The sequence below is a fragment of the Vicia villosa genome, linkage group LG2 (genome assembly GCF_029867415.1).
Source record: "Vicia villosa cultivar HV-30 ecotype Madison, WI linkage group LG2, Vvil1.0, whole genome shotgun sequence".
Taxonomy (NCBI): Eukaryota; Viridiplantae; Streptophyta; class Magnoliopsida; order Fabales; family Fabaceae; genus Vicia; species Vicia villosa.
Genome location: NC_081181.1, coordinates 70,699,422 through 70,717,365, shown reverse-complemented (window position 1 = coordinate 70,717,365; position 17,944 = coordinate 70,699,422). Strand labels below are relative to the sequence as shown.

Below are 17,944 nucleotides of genomic sequence, written 5' to 3'. Positions count from 1 at the left end.
GGACATGTAATGTAACTGACTCTGTGGGGGGGGGGCAAACTGCTGTCTGAGGAGACTGGCATAATACTGGCCTTGGGCGTCGGGTCTTCTTACCCTTACCCTTCTCAGATTGGGATGACATTTTACCTATTTATTGAGAATACACAGTTAATAAAATATATACATTCACACAAATATATTCAAACATGTTTCTCACATACATTCATTAACACATTCAATAGATGGTTCATTAAGTAAAATTACAAAAAACACATTCTCTTATAAATACATTTATTATTCTAAATCTACAGGCTCTTCATACATATCATTATCATCATTTGATGTGATACTATCCTCAGACCCAACGCCTTCGTGCTCTTCATTCACATTATCTTCAACCAACAATACAGAAGCATCAACTTCATACCCCTCATTTGTTATATCAGACAAATTGGTAATTTGCTCAACTGCAATGACATCATTAATTGGTCCAACTTCATCAACTTGGTAAGCAAGATCTTCCACTAGATCGTCAGTTTCAATATGGCCTATTGGTTTTGTTTTTATAACAACACACAACCCTCGCTTACGTGGCACAAATGAAGGATAAGGAACATAATAAACTTGCCTAACAAGATGTGACATTATGAAAGGGTCGTACTCTTTGTACCTTCGCCCCATTTGAATCTCAACAGTACCATATGTCTTGTCTATTTTTGTGCCTCTAGTTGGATCATACCATTCGCAGTAAAACAAGACAACTTTATTCTCCGAGTCCAAGTAATTGTATACCAACTCGTAGATATGCTTAACAAAGCCATAGAAATCATCTTCACCCCCATCTGTAACTCCTTTTACGAATACACCACTATTTTTTGTTTTTTTCCCTTCAGTCCAAGTCTCAGTGTGAAATTTATATCCATTCACGAAGTATGTGTGCCATTCATTTGCGCTTAGAATAGGGCCTTCACACAAATTTCTCAAATGGAGTATTTCTGGTGTCGGTGTAACAATGCATGACAATCTATCCTTGAACCAAGATGGAAATTGTGCATGAATGTCACCGGCTGTTGATTGTACACCGGTGCTTTGAAAATAGACGCTGTTAAATTCCCTATAAAAAACAAAACTATAAGTTTCAAGGTAATAATATTTACACACTATAGATAAAATAATAGTTGGGTATACTTACTCAAGATACGGTTTAACTTCGACACAGTTGATCAACACATGAACATGTGCGGATTGCATTTCTTGTTGGGTCAACCAATGAACACCTTTCTTTCCAGATGGACGACCTGGAAGCCCAAAGACTGATAGGGTGAATTGGCTTCTTTCGTAAACATTCACGGGATTCCTTATGATTCTTGGGGTTAACATCAAGTTGTTGAAATAGTGACTGCAAAAATGTGATGTCTCCCGATGCAAGTAATGTGAACATATGGATCCTTCAACTCTAGCTTTATTTTTCACGGATCTCTTAGAATCACCCATAAACCTTTCAAATGGATACATCCACCTATAATGAACAGGTCCTCCAAGATAAGCTTCGTATGCAAGATGCACAGGTAGATGTTCCATGGAGTCAAAAAATCCAGGAGGAAATATTTGTTCCAACTTACAGAGGATGATTGGAATATTTTGGTCCAACTTAATGATATCATCCACTCTTAAAGTTGAGGCACAAATATCTCTAAAAAATTGACTAATTTCAGTCAGTGGATTAAGCACATGTTTTGGTAGAGAACCAAACGCGATTGGCAGCAATTGTTCCATAAATATGTGGCAATCATGACTTTTCATGCCATGCAACTTCCCAGTGTTATCGTCGGCACACCTTGCTAAGTTTGAAGAATATCCGTCGGGCATTCTCAATTCTTTTAACCATCTACAAACTGCTTTAGCTTCTTGTGAAGTCAGAGTGTAACAAGCCTTGGGTTTTAATAATTTTCCATTCGGTTGAGGCTTCAACTCCAACTCTTTTCGATTACACCATTTTTTCATGTCATGTCTCGCCTTCTCATTATCCTTTGTTTTGTCTTTAACATCCATCACTGTGTTAAATATATTATCAAAAAAATTCTTCTCAATGTGCATAACATCCAGATTATGGCGTAACAAATTATCTTTCCAATACGGGAGGTCCCAAAATATACTTCTTTTTGTCCAATTGTGCTCGACCCCGTACCCTGGAATTCTACATGCTTTACCCGTATCTGTGAATTTTGGGTGGTGACAAACTTGTTCCCATACTGCACCCGGTGACAGACGAGGCGGAGGGAGATCTTTTACCACTTCGTCTTTTTTGAAATCTGTCTTATTTCTTCTATAGGTATGATTTATTGGTAGGAATCGGCGATGACAATCAAACCACGAGCTCTTCCCCCCTTTCTCTAACGTAAACGCCGTAGAGCTTCCCATGCAATGCGGACAACCCATTTTTCCATGTGTACCCCAACCAGACAACATGCCATATGCTGGAAAGTCATTAATCGTCCACATCAAGGTTGCTCGCAAAGTAAAGTTTTGTTTGCGAGATATATCATAGGTGCATACTCCAATCCACAACCTTTTCAAATCATCAATTAGAGGTTGTAAGTACACATCAATTCCAACTTTTGGACTCGACGGTCCTGGAATGATACATGTCAGAAACATGTACGGTTTTGTCATGCACATCTCAGGAGGGAGGTTGTAAGGGGTTACAATTACTGGCCAACAAGAATATGCGGTTCCCGACCCTTGGACATATGGAGTAAATCCATCAGAGCATAAACCAAGTCTGACATTTCTAGGTTCAGCGGCAAAATCAGGATGTATTCGATCAAAGTGCTTCCAAGCCTCGCCATCAGATGGATGTCGCATAGTGCCTGGACTTGTTTTGTTTGTGTCATGCCATGTCATCTGACTTGCACTATGCATTGAAGCAAACATTCTTTTTAACCTGGGTATGATCGGAAGATAAAACATTGACTTCACTGCGACACGTGTTTGCTTACGGTCAACAACTTTACTTTGAATTTGATATCTTGGACTCTCACAAAACTTACATTCCTCCAACAATCCATCATTAGTACCAAACTCATTGTCATAAAACAACATGCAACCATTAGTGCAACAATCAATTTTTCTTACATTTAAACCCAACTTCGACACCAACTTCTTTGCATCTTTAAATGTTGTAGGTAAGTTGTCTTTCATAGGAGTTGAGTCCAACATCATTTTTGCGAAGAATTCCAAACACTGATCTGGAACATTCCAATTTGCCTTAGCAGCCAATAATCTCACACACATCGATAATTTTGAATCTGATGACCCCTCAAACAACGGTATATTCATCTCATTCAACAACTGATAAAATCTCTGCGCTTCCTCATTTGGCAACTCTTCTCCATCAAAATCTTCAGGTTGATCATATGCCACGTTCACGCCAAAAGCATCCTCAACCATCTCACCGATCATATTAAAGTTTTCCTCATATTCCATAGTCGGTCTACTGCTTGAAGCATGAGTATTACTAGTCTCTGGCACGTTCATCGGCAAATTTTCACCGTTCGACGTCCACACCCAATAATCTTTAATAAAACCCCTTCTATGCAAATGACGTGTTACTTCCTCTGGATCACTAATTATACGCCTACATTCACATTTAAGACAAGGACACCTAACTCCCCCTTCACTTCGACAACATTCCTGAACAAATGCCCACTTGATAAACCCATCAACTCCTTCTACGAAATTTGGTTTAAGTGCACGTCTTCCTGGTTCCAATCTATCGTACATCCAACTACGATAGTACAGATAATATTCCATACTGCATATTTGTACAATCATTACACTAATTAATCCATAACATTTATGTGAATTATATATATAACTTTTTATCTAACATATTCTCACACACACACACATATATATATATATATATATATATATATATATATATATATATATATATATATATATATATATATATATATACTTTATTCTCACATAATCTATAACCTATAACAAGAATATTCTCGCATAATCTTAAACCTATAACAAGAATATTCTCACATTTTAACATATACAAAATCTATAACATATAACATATTAACATATATATATAATATTATATTTTTTTACCATTTTTTAACATAATATATACATATACACATTTATAATAAATTTTATTTTTACCATTTTAAAAAACATTCTATTTCCAAATATATATTAATATAATATTATATTCTTTTTACCAATAATATTATTTTTTACGATTTTTTAACATAATAATAACATACTATATACATATTAAAATTTATTTTTACCATTTTAAAATATATTATATTTTTCAATACATATTAAACCTCTATTTTTCATTAAATAATATATTTTAACTTTAAAAAAAATTGTATCTATTTACAATAATATATAAAAATTGTGTCTATTTACTAAAATATATAAAAAAATTGTATCTATTTACAAAAATACATAAAAAAATTGTATCTATTTACATATATAGATTATGTTTAATTAGATATCATAACTTACATTTATAAATCATTTTTAATAATATATAAAAATTACATATATAAATTATGTTTAATAATATTATATCTATTTACAAAAAATATAACATATATAAATTATGTTTAATAATATTATATCTATTTACAAAAAATATAACATATATAATTTTTGTTTAATAATATTATATCTATTTACAAAAAAATATAACATATCTAAATATTATAAATTTTAAAATATATAATTTCAATTTACTAAACTATATTCTTTTTTCCTAAATTATATTTGGATTAAAAATATATATATTACCATGAACTAAACAAATTATCTCTAATAACCAAAATCTATTTTAATAAAAAACATAATATGTTTTATTAAAAAACATAAATATTTCTATTTACCATAAATTACTACATAACCTACAATTTATATCACACAATTTTTATAAAAACACATACAATTTATATATTATCAAAAATATTACATACTACATTAATATATCACAAAAATTCCAAAAAAAACACCAATTAATCACAAATATTACATACTATATAACCTAACAATATTCAATAATCTAATTAATATATCAAAACATTACACTAAAAATATAATATTTACCTATCAACACAAATATAACACAAAATTATACTTCAAAATATTATATTTAAAATTATAAAAAAACCTCAATCTTCTAATCTCCTCCAATCTTCAAGTTCAACTCTTAAAAAATTTATCTCCTCCAATCTTCAAAATCTTGAATAAAAAAAAATAAAATAAGTTAGAATTTAATCAATACAAGTAATAAATAAACAAAATAAAAAATATAAATAAACCAAATAACTTACCTTCAACAATGGTGTGAGAATGAAATTAAAGAAAAAAGGAAGAGAATAAGAGAATGGCAATGGAGTTACAGAGAAGAGATGAGAAGAGAGGAAGAAATGAGGAAGAGAGGAAGAGAGGAAGAAATGAAGAGGAGAGGAAGAAATGAGGAAGACAGGAAATGAGGAAGAAATGGGAAGCGTGCTGCCAGCTTTATCAATAAAGTTCCGACGTGAATGACTTGACGGAAAGGAGTGAAGTGCAAGACACGTCGCAAGCTGCCAACGGTCCAGTTGGCAGCGAAATTGGATTCACGTCGCTAATATAGTGACAGGGCAGACACGTCGGAAACTTCAACGGTAAAAAAGTTTTGAATTTTGAATCTGTCTTCACCTGCCAAAGCCTGCGCAGGTCAGGTCAGTGTCAGCATTAAATTTTTCCGACGTGATTACCACTTCACAACTGAAAAGTTCAAAATTTTTATTTCCCCCCATTTGACTTTACAGATTTCAAAGTTCATAAATTTTTGTTTTATTTTTTGCGACGTGTACCACATTTCACAAGTTTTTTAAAAAATTATTTTTTCCTGATCCCCCATGGGAATGCGTATTTGATAATATTATTGATTAAAATAATATTCCGACGTGGTAATCACGTCAGAACAGGCATTTTCTTCCCACGTGAATAACACGTCACAAATATATGACGCTAGGGAACCAATTTCTTGTAGTGACCTGTGTTGAATAGTTAGAATTGATAAAAATGGAAAGTTGCAAGAAATTCGTCTGTCATTCGAAAAGGCAGACATTTACCTCGAAGATTGTCAAGATCAATGTTTAGACTTGAGGTTTTGAGATCAGAAGTAGCTGTGCCAGCATCATCCTACATTTACAAGGTAAGATGTGAACTAAATCATTAGAATTAGAATTTGAAAAGATGATTATGTTGTGAAATCCAAAAACCTTGGTTGGAATGTTGTCTGGGCTTGAGTTGTGACTCTCTACAATGGGGATAGTACTAGCAGCCTTCAAGGGTGATTCATCAGAAGGTACCTTGTCACTCGATGAAGTGAGCTTCGAAGTCCCAGATCCCTTTCCTTTGGCTGAAGGGGTGGCAGCTTTCTGTCTTTTCTTTATTGCTTGTCTAGTACGAGGAGGAGATTTATCTTCGTCATCTGAAGCAGCTGTCTGAGGAATTTTTCGCTTCGAAGATGTTGGAGGTTTCGAGCTCTGAAATACATATTAAAACCAAGTGAGTAATATTCATAAAATTTCACAAGTTAAAATATAAGGTATGCATGTACCGTGGGTTTCTTGCCAGTAGTGACAGAATCACTCCCACTTGCCTTGGTGTTCCTCGAAGCTCCAGAACCCTTCTGTGCAGGGGCCTCTTTGATATTTCTCTTTCGAGTAACGGTTGTGAACAAAATGTAAATCAGTATTTCAGTGAAGAAAGAAAAGTTAGTCAAAAGATTGTCTAAACCCCAACCTTCAGGTATTGGAGTCAAGACGCGAACGTGCTCAAGACCTATATGAAGATGTCCTTTGAAAGTATCCAAGGTATGCTTAGTCGGGACCACTCGTTCAGCGCGTTTTTTAGATTGTTCCTGAAGGATTTTTATGAGATTCCCACACACAAACCAGTCTGGAAAAGGAGGGCTTAAAGCCACACCAAAATCAGCACTAGGTAGTGGAGGAAATTTTGGAGGATTAAATTCGAAAGCCACTTTATAACGTAGTTCAGGTCGAACAGACGTGGACAATTTCAACTTATCCAGTTTAGCAGAAAACTTTTCACGTAAAGTGACCGCAACCTCACGAACGGTCCGACTAAGATCATCAGGCTTGTAGATAGTTTCAAAGAATTTTTGAAATGCTTGGATTTCTTTAATGTGAGTCGAAGTACCTTTATGGAAGTTCGCCTGCACATCAGCAAAAGCTCCAGTTAGTTCCCGAGTAAGGCTTTCAGCATCGAAGATTTGCATGAAATAATAATCTGTCCACCATTGATGAAAATCTATGGTAGAGTAAAAAGCAGGTTCGAAAGAGACGGGAGACAAAGTGGTGATGCCAACATATTTGGAGATTTTTGACTCATATTCATCTTCTGCCAAATGCGAAGTGTGTAGACACATGTGATTCCTTTTGTCATACAAGCATTTTGGTTTGAGTTGAACCAACCCAAATTGTCTCGAAACCAGATTTGGTTGATAACAAAGAAGACGACAGTGACTTTTTGGAGATCGAAGTCGGTGATATAACAACTTTGGGACGAGGAAAGCTTCCCAGATAGCCATGGATTCGGCTTGTTGGTCAGAAGAAGTTGCTGGAAATTCTCGAGTAAACCATTCGAGACCCACTTTCCGTTGTACGAATGGAGCCATCGAGGGACTGAATTGATAACGTTTAGCGAACATCATTATGTATGCCAAGAAGGTTTCACGAAGTTTGCCAGTTTCTTCTTTTGGAGTTAGGTAAGCTAGTCTGGTTCCTTCCACTGTTCGATTCTTTATAGCTGTACTTTCTTCATCCATAACACTTTTGTATGGGAGGTGAGCCTCAAAAGTGGCATTAAGCCATAGTTGCAACAACCAGAAAGGACCAGCGAAAAGAAGAAATCCTGTTTTGTAGTTCTTAACAAGGTCTGTTGCCTCACCAAGATTCTCGTAGAGAAATCCTAGAATTAACTAGCTTAAGTTTAACTTTTTCCCAGCATTCAGCTGGTTAGCCATGCAAAGATATCTCTTTGCTACTTGTATGGACCTAGAACAAAAGACGCATCTCGAAAGCCAGAGTGCTAGAAACGTAATATGTTCTTCATCTGAGACTTCTGTGGTCGTTTCGTTGTGGTATTGTTGAATGAAAGCAGTATAAGTGACTGTTGCTTCATTAAAATTGATGGTGTCAGTATCCATGAAATTGGGGTCGAAGGTTTCTCCAGTTGGTCGAAGCCCTGTAATAGCAGCTACGTCGAAGAGGGTAGGGGGTAACCATTCCACATGGAAGGTGGAAAGTATTGTGAGAAGCATCCTAGAAATAAACTAACGCTACTAACATGGTTTGGTTATATTCTAAGCCTGTTTTGGATAACTGAATTAGGTCATAAATCCCTAGTTGTTTCTAGAAAGAAGCCTTTTGTTTTTCCACCTTCGCTAGCCAAGCGTAATACAATTCAGGATCTTTTGCTAAAGGGATTGACCTAAAGACTTTCACAAAATTGGTTACATAGTTTAACCTAATTTTCTCTAAGACCAAAGAAGTTTCGGTCAGGGCTTCTTTTGTGTTGTCAGGATCAGCTGAGATTGGATGACCTTCTTCATCTATCTTATTCTTGCTAATTAAAGGTCTGGTTTTATAATAAGCAGGACAAAATTTACTCAAAGAGGGGTTGTTTCCTCCTGGTAAAGGACCCATGAAAGCATGAGTTTTTCCAGAAAGTTCAAAAGGGATGATTACCTGAGAAGCGTTGATAGCGCGCGCCTCTGCATCATTTGGGTCTAGAATGTGTTCTTGATTCTTTATATGTGTAGGATTTTGAAGCTTTTGAATGGGTTGAAGAGCATTTGAAGAAGACGCCATGAGTAAGTTTGATTTAAGAAATAGGTTAAACTAAGCCAAAGGGGATTTTTCTTGTCTATGTTGAAGGTAAGGAAAATAGGAGTGGAAGTTATGCGAGGGTAGAAGTTCAAGTATTTAAAGGTTTAACGGAAACCCTTTCAAATCTTTTGGGTAAAAGTCAAAAGACACGCGGCAGGCGTTGATTTAATCCAACGGCGTTCGAATAATTATTAGCCTTACTCCTAGTATATAGGAGTAATGATCATGAAGTAATGCCAGAACATGGGAATGTAAGTTCTGATAAGACATCTTTGAAAATGATAAGACGTTTTGAAAGTGGAGTCATAAATGATTATGACGTTAGTCAGTTGTCTTGGAAATCTAAGAAGTGAGTAAAACGAAATCTCATCATGACAAGAAACGCCTATTTCTATTGTTTTCGAAACAGGCATTTATTTGGGGCAATTTGTTGGCTGAAGATTTCGTTTAGAAAGAATATTCTTTGAAGAGTTAGAATTCGAAGGAAGATGGTTACTGATGACCATTTCTGAGATTAAAAATGGTTGCTGATGGCCATGTTTCGAGAATGATTGTTTGAGTTGGAACGAAGATAGTTAGAGTTGGAGCTAATTCGAAGTGAATTATCTTTAAAGACTTAAACATTTTGCGAAATACGTAAGGTACTGAGGCTGAACGTGTTTTCGTGGCATTCTCGGTTCTGATCACGTTGCCACGCGTCGAAAGAGGATTCAGGCGGGAGGATTTGAATTTCGAAGTAGTTTGTGTAACTGCACAAGGACAGATGGCATCCCAGGGATTCTTGTGGGCAACGTGGCATCAGATTAGTGTAGGACCGTTAGGGTCGAAATTAGTATAAATAAGGGTCTTAATGTTAGGATTCCGGGTGTTCATTTTGTACAAATCACTCACAAATCACTCAAGTATCAAGTGTTTAGAGAACGAGTTCGCTGAGAAATGTACGTATGACACCAACACCATTTTAAATACATTTGTATCTTTCTTTATTCAAGTATCTTTTCAATTCCTTTTATTCTCTTTGTTTAACTTTCATTTCGAAGCACTTTACATTTCTGCAATTTTACATTCTTGCACGTTATATTTCTGCACTTTACATTCCTGCAATTTACATGCTTTTGTTTACGTTTCTTTTGTCGAAAGTCATATTAACATATGTAACAAGTGTTGTTTTTTTTAAGTGAATATTCATTCGATCACATCACAAACAAGTTTTCTTGAAGTCAAAACAAACAACATGATTCAAATCATATCAAGAGACAATCGTTTGACTATGTCCTAGGATCAATCTAGTCGATCCTGCGAGTAACCAAAATATATTTTATAGTTTGGAGGACTAGCGGTTGTTTACCGGAAATCACCGTAAACAGTTTGTAAATTACAAACCGCAAATCAAACCGCGCGATTTTATTAAAAAATGATCCAAACACATCCGAATCAAATACAGTTTTTGGCATTTTTGATTTGGTTTGATTCAGTTTTGCGGTTTTATATTGAGCCGGTTTGGTTTTGAACACCCCTAATTTTGAGGTGTCTGATTTTTCTAAAGATACCAAAAAAAAAAAACACAAAATAGGAAACCAGTCTGGTCCCACCACCGTGGTCTACTGATCCGACGGTCTTGGTTCCATCCCACAATCACCATTTTCCTTCTCACAACATTACTTTCCAATCTCATTAAAAAAAAAAAACCACTTCCAAACTCGGTGCTCCACCGTTCCGACCATTACCCAGCGTCACCGTGCCCTTTCAACTCCGTGTCTCCGTCTCAAACCCACCACTCCCTCTCATTTCATCCCAAACCTCAATTCCTCCTCCTGAATCTCAAACTCCATTCCATTCCCTTACCCGAAGAACCTTTTGTCCTGCTTCAAATTCGCGGAAATTAAATTAGGGTTAGGGTTAGTATAACACTTCAATACGCTTGTTCTGCTTCAAATAGTTTCTGTTCATGCCTCGTTTTCGAGTTGGTATCGTATCGTAGCTGCACAAATTTCCGCTTAATTGATAATTTAGGGTTTGTGCTTTTGATATGTCTAATTCATCGAGGGGTCGAGTTACCATTACTCTTGGACGCAGCGGTCAGGTATATTGAATAACAATTTTTTTCTCCCTTGATTTTAATTTGTCCTTTTTATAAAGGAACTTCTTTTAACGGTTTCTGCTACTTAGATTTTGTGAAACTTTATTTTGCTAGTGTTTTTCTTAGTTTTTGTTTGTTGACATTAAGTTCTTGTATTGTTAGTTGGGAATGAAGGAACCTAGTATAATGTTCAATTTTAACAGCTGTTAGTACTTACGGTTTTAGGCATGGAAATGTTGTTTTAGTCTGATATATGATGAAAGGGATTCATGCGAATGACATGCTATTGTGCACTTGAGTTTAGGTTGTGAAGAGGGATGTATCTGCGGCAGATGTTGCTTACTCTTCTTCTATGTCTTCAGCTGGGAGTAAGCGGTCTGTGAGAGACAGAATTGGAAATAATGCAGATAGTTCCATGTGGCATGGAAATGGGATCGGCGGCAATAAAAGGTGTGTTTGTGCCTGTGGTTTCTACAGTGTTTTTAGCTACTATGGGATTGGTTGTCGGAGATCGTGCGTTATATATTTAAACACATTCCCACACATGCACACCCTGGCGCGTTCTCTTTTTGTTCAGAAAGTTCACCATGGATAATGTTTTGGGCTATTTAATGATTAGTGCCAGTGGTTAAGCAGTTTGCCTGTTGTTTGTATTATGCAATTAAAGTTCGATTTCTTGAATTATGTTGTTTGGATTCTCTGCAGACAGCGAGGAGATGTAAGCTTGCAAAATGGACAGGAAGGTAGTTCTCTTCTCTCCCTCAGCAGCGACTTTTCCCTTCCATATTATATTATTCAATGGGTTTTTTAAATAAAAATCTCGTTTCCCTTAATTTACTTAGATCGGCGTATTGGAAAAGATGATCTCCGACTGAAACTCATGCAAAAAAATGCATCGAGGAGAACTGAAAGTAATGGCAATAAGAGGAATATCGATCTCCGTGAAAAATTGTCGAAGACAGCTCATCCTCCGACGAACAGTTTTAATTCTAAGCAGCGCATGCCTGAACCAAGGGATACAAGCTTGTACAGGCCAGTTCCCTCAGCTAGAAGTTCTGATGATTTAATGCGTATGGAATCCATGAGAAGCTCATACTCTCCTTGGACACTGGATCAAATTCGGCAAAGATCACCAGATGGGTTTCCAAGTTCTTCCAGGGGGATTTCCCCCCAAAGAAATGTTGGAGACCCTCAGAGAAGGCCTTTAAACAGGGCATATGATGGAGTCAGACCAGTTTCATATGCAGGTAGGGATGTTATTGAAACTTCAAGGCCTCCAAGTGCTGCACCTTCATCTTTTATGTCAAGATCCACAATATCATCATTGCCTCCAGTTACTGCCAAACCTGTAGCATCTCGTCCTGGCCAGCATCCTCCATCAAGCAGCGTTGCACAAAGGGTTCCATTTGTGGTGAATTTTACTTATTCTCTTACCTCTAGATTCCTTCTGTCAAATTTTATTATTTGTTACTTAAAGAAAGACGATCTGTAGATTATATTGTAAGGAGAGTAGATTAGATGGAGAAGAGTCAAACAACTAGAGGTAAAGGAAGACCTAGAAAAATTTAAAGAGAAATTATTAAGAAAGATCTCAAGATTAACGAATTGGATAGAAATATGGTCTTCGATGGAACTTTATGACTTAGTGGGATAAGACTTGGTTGTTGTTGTTGTAAAGAAAATTCCATATGACCATGTGTTGGATGTATCGGTTGAATCTGTTATGCCTTTTTGGTCGCCTATATCATATGCTAGGGATTAATTATAAAAATATAACTTTGGTGCCAATAATTAGAATAGATTTTAAATAAATATAAACAATTCTGTTCTTTAGCAATGGTGGCAGTAAAATTATTAATATTTTTCGGGGGCGATTAATTGGAATTATCTAATTCATGATATTCTTTTTTAGGGACTGTTTTTGGAATCTAATTTTTAAAAAATCTGGATGTTCAATCAGACCTTATATTTGAATATGTTACCATGTGTGAATCTCTCTACAATATGCATATTTTAATTGCTCGCAAGGTCTCTTTTTGGAAATCCTGGTTTACGATAAGTTGGTGATTAGTGAATAAATTAATCATGAGGGGTTGTATTGGAAAAATAGATATGACCTCAATAAAGTTTAGGCAATCTTCACTTCACAATTCACAAAAATATTGAGTATTCATGAAGTGTCTGTGGGTATGTTCCAAAACTATTTTCTAGCGAAATAATAGGGTGCTAAATTTGAGTTCATGTGGGCCTGTGGGTATGAACAGGTCTGTCCCCGGAGTCTGATCAGTAATACAATATTGTTATTCAGTATTCACTAGTTTATTTAGAAAATTAGGATTTTCACATTCTGTGTGTTGATAATGTTGACACTTTATCTATTACCCTGTGAAATTTTCTCTTTTCCTACTATTCAAATATTCTTTCCCTATTTTTTGCTATATAAATACTCCCTTTCCTAATTTCATGTATGTATTTCTTGATTTTGTATGATTTTGTAATATAGTAAATTTGGAAAGATTATATGCTATAGTTAAATAATCAATCTCTATTGTCAACTGTTTAACTCAGTAAAAAAAAATTGTTAATTCATGCGATTATGCTTAATCAGTAATGCATATCAATGCCATTTCTAGTCTCCTTTTCATGTAATTCAAGTTCTTTTTCTTCTCAAGTTTATGTCTTTATACATCTTAGTCATGCTTATTTAAAAATAATTTTTGTATATATATTTTAAAGTTTATATTACCATACCGTTACCACAGATTTTTATAGCGATGTATCGTACCATCACCATAGATTTTTTATAACCATCCATACCTGTATAAGTTTGACCTGAATTAAAAGAGGAGCACCAAATTCGAAGAAAAATGACAGATTTGCTATATGAATAGTATTAGGGTTACTCAACAAGCTTATAATAATGACGGGCTAGTCTAACATTGTTTTTTATTTAAAATTTAAAGCGATGTAGTAGATAACACCCCTTTTTATATTCCATTGATAGATTTAGCAACATGTTCTGCCATAAAGAACAAAAGTTACTTCCTTTGATGATTGTACCTTTAGCATCCTTAGATGTGTTGATGCTGGTATTAAAAGTGCTTGATTTGTGTGTTCTACTACTGTGGCCTGAATTCCCAATTAAACAATTGGAACAACTTTGTCCGATTTACTATTTAGATTTTGGGCATTAATATTCTGAACTACTGGGGTGGAAGTTTATGCAAATTGCTTTTATAGTTATTAATTTATTATCGGTCTCTATGACTTGATCTTGGAAACTTGTGTTAGATGAGGATGAGTTTCAGTTATGTTTAATTATCTGAACGGATTATCTGTATAGTTCATTCTGATTTGTAGCTTTTCTGGTTAACCTTCAGGGCGAGGAACATCAAACACAAACTGTCGATGGCCTGTTGCAAGCACTGGGACTTCAAAAATATGTCATACTCTTCAAGGCCGAGGAAGTATGTCACTCTTTTATTTATGTTAATTAGAAGTTATATTATACTAAGTTTTTTTCACATCCTTTTGAGTATTGTGTCCAAAATCATTTACTCATTAGCTGGCTATAGCCTTTAGGAGTTCTTCCATGGAAAATGATTGGAGAGGCCAATTTATAAATCAAGGGAACCTTTTATTGTTTGATCCTCCATGATAGTTTTAAGCAGTATTTTGCCATGTGACTTATTTCATGCTTTTCACTTCAGATGGTTCGGTTTGTTTTTGTATTGAACAGATGAACCGTCTAAATTTCCTATTTAAAATACCATCTGAAGTTCTAACAATGGTTGTAAAACAAGTTTTCTTTGTATCTTTCGCTGAAAAGAGAAATACTTTTGACTGGTTTTTGTTTCTATGGGATTCCACGATTTATTTTGTGAAACTGGCTCTACTAAGATTACAAATACTCAATACGAGAAGCCTCTTCTATATAGGCAGGTTAATAGCCAAATTTTTTTATTTTTACTCTAACTCGTACTTTTTATTTTTCATCGTTGAGGTTGGACTGTGATTTTCTTCAATTTTTACATATAATTGATTCTTATTATTGTCATCCTTTTTTCTCTAAACTAATCACTAATCTGATCAAAATTTTCAAATGTATGGAGGTGACATAAATAATAATATGAGCTGGTACTTCAATTTAATTTTAAACTAACGGTTAGAATCAATTGTTCTCATTTCTCGTATTAGCCAAGTATTTCACCGGAGTTGCTCCTATATATATATTAGCCAAAAATGCTTTTGTTGAGTGTTCAAGCTCTAATTATCATATATTATCTTATGACATTAATAAATATTGTCTTCATATATGAATAAATTATATACTAAAAAATGAGGTATAGTTTTGATTTTTTGTTTTATATTCGCACTATGAATATATCTAATTTGGTACTACCAGTTTCCTATACACTGACAAGTTCTTGCAGGTGGATATGACTGCATTGAAGCAGATGGGAGAAAATGATCTCAAAGAGCTTGGAATTCCTATGGTAATTGTCGTTATTTAAATTTTGTGGCTTATATTTTGAATTCAACAACACCAAATATATGAATTAAGGCATTCTTATTCTTATATTATACATATCTGAGACTCTGTAGCATTAGTTCAGTAAGTGTGATTGCATTGGAGGATCTATTTTTAAGTATTGCTAACTTGTATATGCACCCATCATGTTAGTACTAGCTGCCTTGTTCAATGCCCATCCAAATCACTAAGAACTAGGATCTGTATTATAAGATTTAGGGAAGCGTTCCCTTTAAAACAGTATAGATTGCAGAACTTCTGCGGTCTCCACCTCCCAATGCCCTATGACATAAATATCTCAGGAAAAAAAATGCCCTCTCTTTAATGTCTAATGCCTTTCTCTCCTTTATAATCATCAGCGGTTAACCCGCCAGCCAAATTACACCGCTTTTCCTTAAAGCCCACTGTTTTTCTTCATTAAGTTGGGTTTGACCATTAAATCCTCAAATTTATTTTTCCTTTCAGCATTTATGTCCCATCTATTGATATGGGGGTTTGGCTTATTATCCTTCCCTCAAAGACCCATCTCACCATTTCCTTCATCTCTTCCCTTTCATATTTCTGGTTGCAATCATCCGCTCTGCTTCAATCTTTTCTGTTTCTCTCCCCGTGTTATCTACATAAATTTAAGAGATACTCAAGGAGCTTGCACAAATTCCACTTTTTGGTGGGTTTAGCTGGGAAAATGTCAGCTGGCCTGTCAAAGACCCGTATTTAATCATGTTATAGACCCCTCCCACGGCATGAACTTACTCCTCCTTCTCAACTGTTTCCTTGTTTTCCTGAAAAGTCTTTGCAAACTCCTTTCAACGCTTTATCTAGCTTCTGTGTTTCAGCCTTAAAGTTTTGCATCCCAAGTCTCATGAAAGTTGATAGTCAGGGTGTTCTGATTTTTAATTCTTGCTATTGTTGTTTTCATTCTTAGACAATTTGCGATTGAACAAAAAGAATGTGGGTTTTCATGTGCATGTATTGAGTACACTCTTTGGTTTTATGATATTATCTAACTTATGGAGGCTGCTTGGGTTGCAGGGTCCAAGGAAAAAACTACTTCTTGCACTCTTGCCTCGTAAACGGCAGCAGTGTTGATTTTCTTCTACGCTGGAGGCTAAAGTTGACTCATTGTTGTATCGCAGAGTTTTATAAAACACTTATTAGGTGATGTGAAATTACATACATGACAAATTTTACTAGTATTAATGTCTTGTTCAGTGTGGGATTTGGATGTCCCGTATATTCACAGTCACAGTTTTGCATTTGAGAACAAGTATCAGTTGAAGTTTTGTGGGAAGTATTGGTCTGTAACATATTCTGCCCAAACTTATAACTGTAAGAAATAGGAACTCGAATCAATTTATTCCTAATCGGGAGATATTAATGCGTTCTCGGTTTTCTACATTATCAAAAGTAGATTAAAATTGAGATTTAGAAAATATATTTGTTTTCTTCCTTGATATCTTTCCTTCTGTTTGTTATACGGTTCAAAACATGTTTGTGCTTTTTTGTCGAATAAAAACATGTCTGCCTTATTTTTTTGTTTAAAAAAACATGTCTGTGCTTTTTTGGGAAGATTTATGCTCTTGGAAGGATGTTGAGCATTATGCTGATCTTAATGTTAGGTGGGAATCTTCATTGATTCGTCCGTAAGCACCCAATTGGTCATAGATACGGAAAATTGATTATTGTTATTATTTGTAGTGAAAGTCGTATTTTTTGTCTAGAAAATCTTGGTGACACTTTATCAAATTATTTTCATGCGGTTTTTGGAATAATTGTTGTGCTCCTTTCATGTGGTTTGAATAAATTATTTATTTTATGGACTCAAATATAAACTCTTGAGAAAAAGTTACTTTTATAACATTATTTTTCTAAACATGTGAAAAATTGTTTTCATAATTATGCTTTGTTTAAGCATCGTCACAAATATATAAGTTGAATTAGGAGAACTCAACACAGATTTATAATCAATTTATCTAATGGTATAAATATTTATTTGGGTATTACTTTTTCCAATCTCATTGGGTGCTAGGTCACCAATGTCAAAAGTCTCTTTTAGATTTTGAAGATTTATTTTTGGACGCATTTGAATCACATACCCAGTGTTTTTGTGAGAAAGCCATTCTATGTTGCTCAAATATATTCAGAGATGCAACCATATTAGGGTTTATATAAAGATGAATCTCTGTAATTTAAAATTCAAAGAAGTTTACGAAGATGCATATCCAGAATGCACTTTGTTTTACGAAAATGCATATCCGAAAATTTCAAAATTCAAAGAAGTTTACGAAGATGCATATTCGGAATGCACTCTATTTACGAAGATGCATATCCGGAATGCACTCTGTAAGCTTAAACCACAAAGCATTAAGTAGTAACAAATGGATGCAGAAAGTTGAAGAAAAATACAAATTAATATCAAAATAT

The 17,944-nt window shown here is 34.9% G+C and overlaps 1 protein-coding gene across 1 annotated transcript; it reads left to right on the top strand.

Annotated features, from left to right (window-relative positions):
• The first annotated feature begins 10,553 nt into the window (after positions 1 to 10,553).
• Positions 10,554 to 16,884, top strand: LOC131651299 (uncharacterized). The gene is made up of 7 exons (XM_058920967.1): positions 10,554 to 10,992; positions 11,294 to 11,439; positions 11,695 to 11,732; positions 11,832 to 12,400; positions 14,370 to 14,456; positions 15,423 to 15,485; positions 16,553 to 16,884. Exons 1-7 carry the CDS (start codon positions 10,939 to 10,941, stop codon positions 16,607 to 16,609), a joined length of 1,014 nt encoding a protein of 337 aa, XP_058776950.1. The 5' UTR covers positions 10,554 to 10,938; the 3' UTR covers positions 16,610 to 16,884.
• Positions 16,885 to 17,944: the final 1,060 nt, after the last annotated feature.

Excerpts from the sequence above, each read along its gene's own strand:
- LOC131651299 (XM_058920967.1), top strand. The coding sequence starts at position 10,939 with ATGTCTAATTCATCGAGGGGTCGAGTTACCATTACTCTTGGACGCAGC. Across the intron at positions 10,993-11,293 it reads CTCTTGGACGCAGCGGTCAG|GTTGTGAAGAGGGATGTATC; the intron begins GTATATTGAATA and ends ACTTGAGTTTAG. Across the intron at positions 14,457-15,422 it reads TACTCTTCAAGGCCGAGGAA|GTGGATATGACTGCATTGAA; the intron begins GTATGTCACTCT and ends AAGTTCTTGCAG.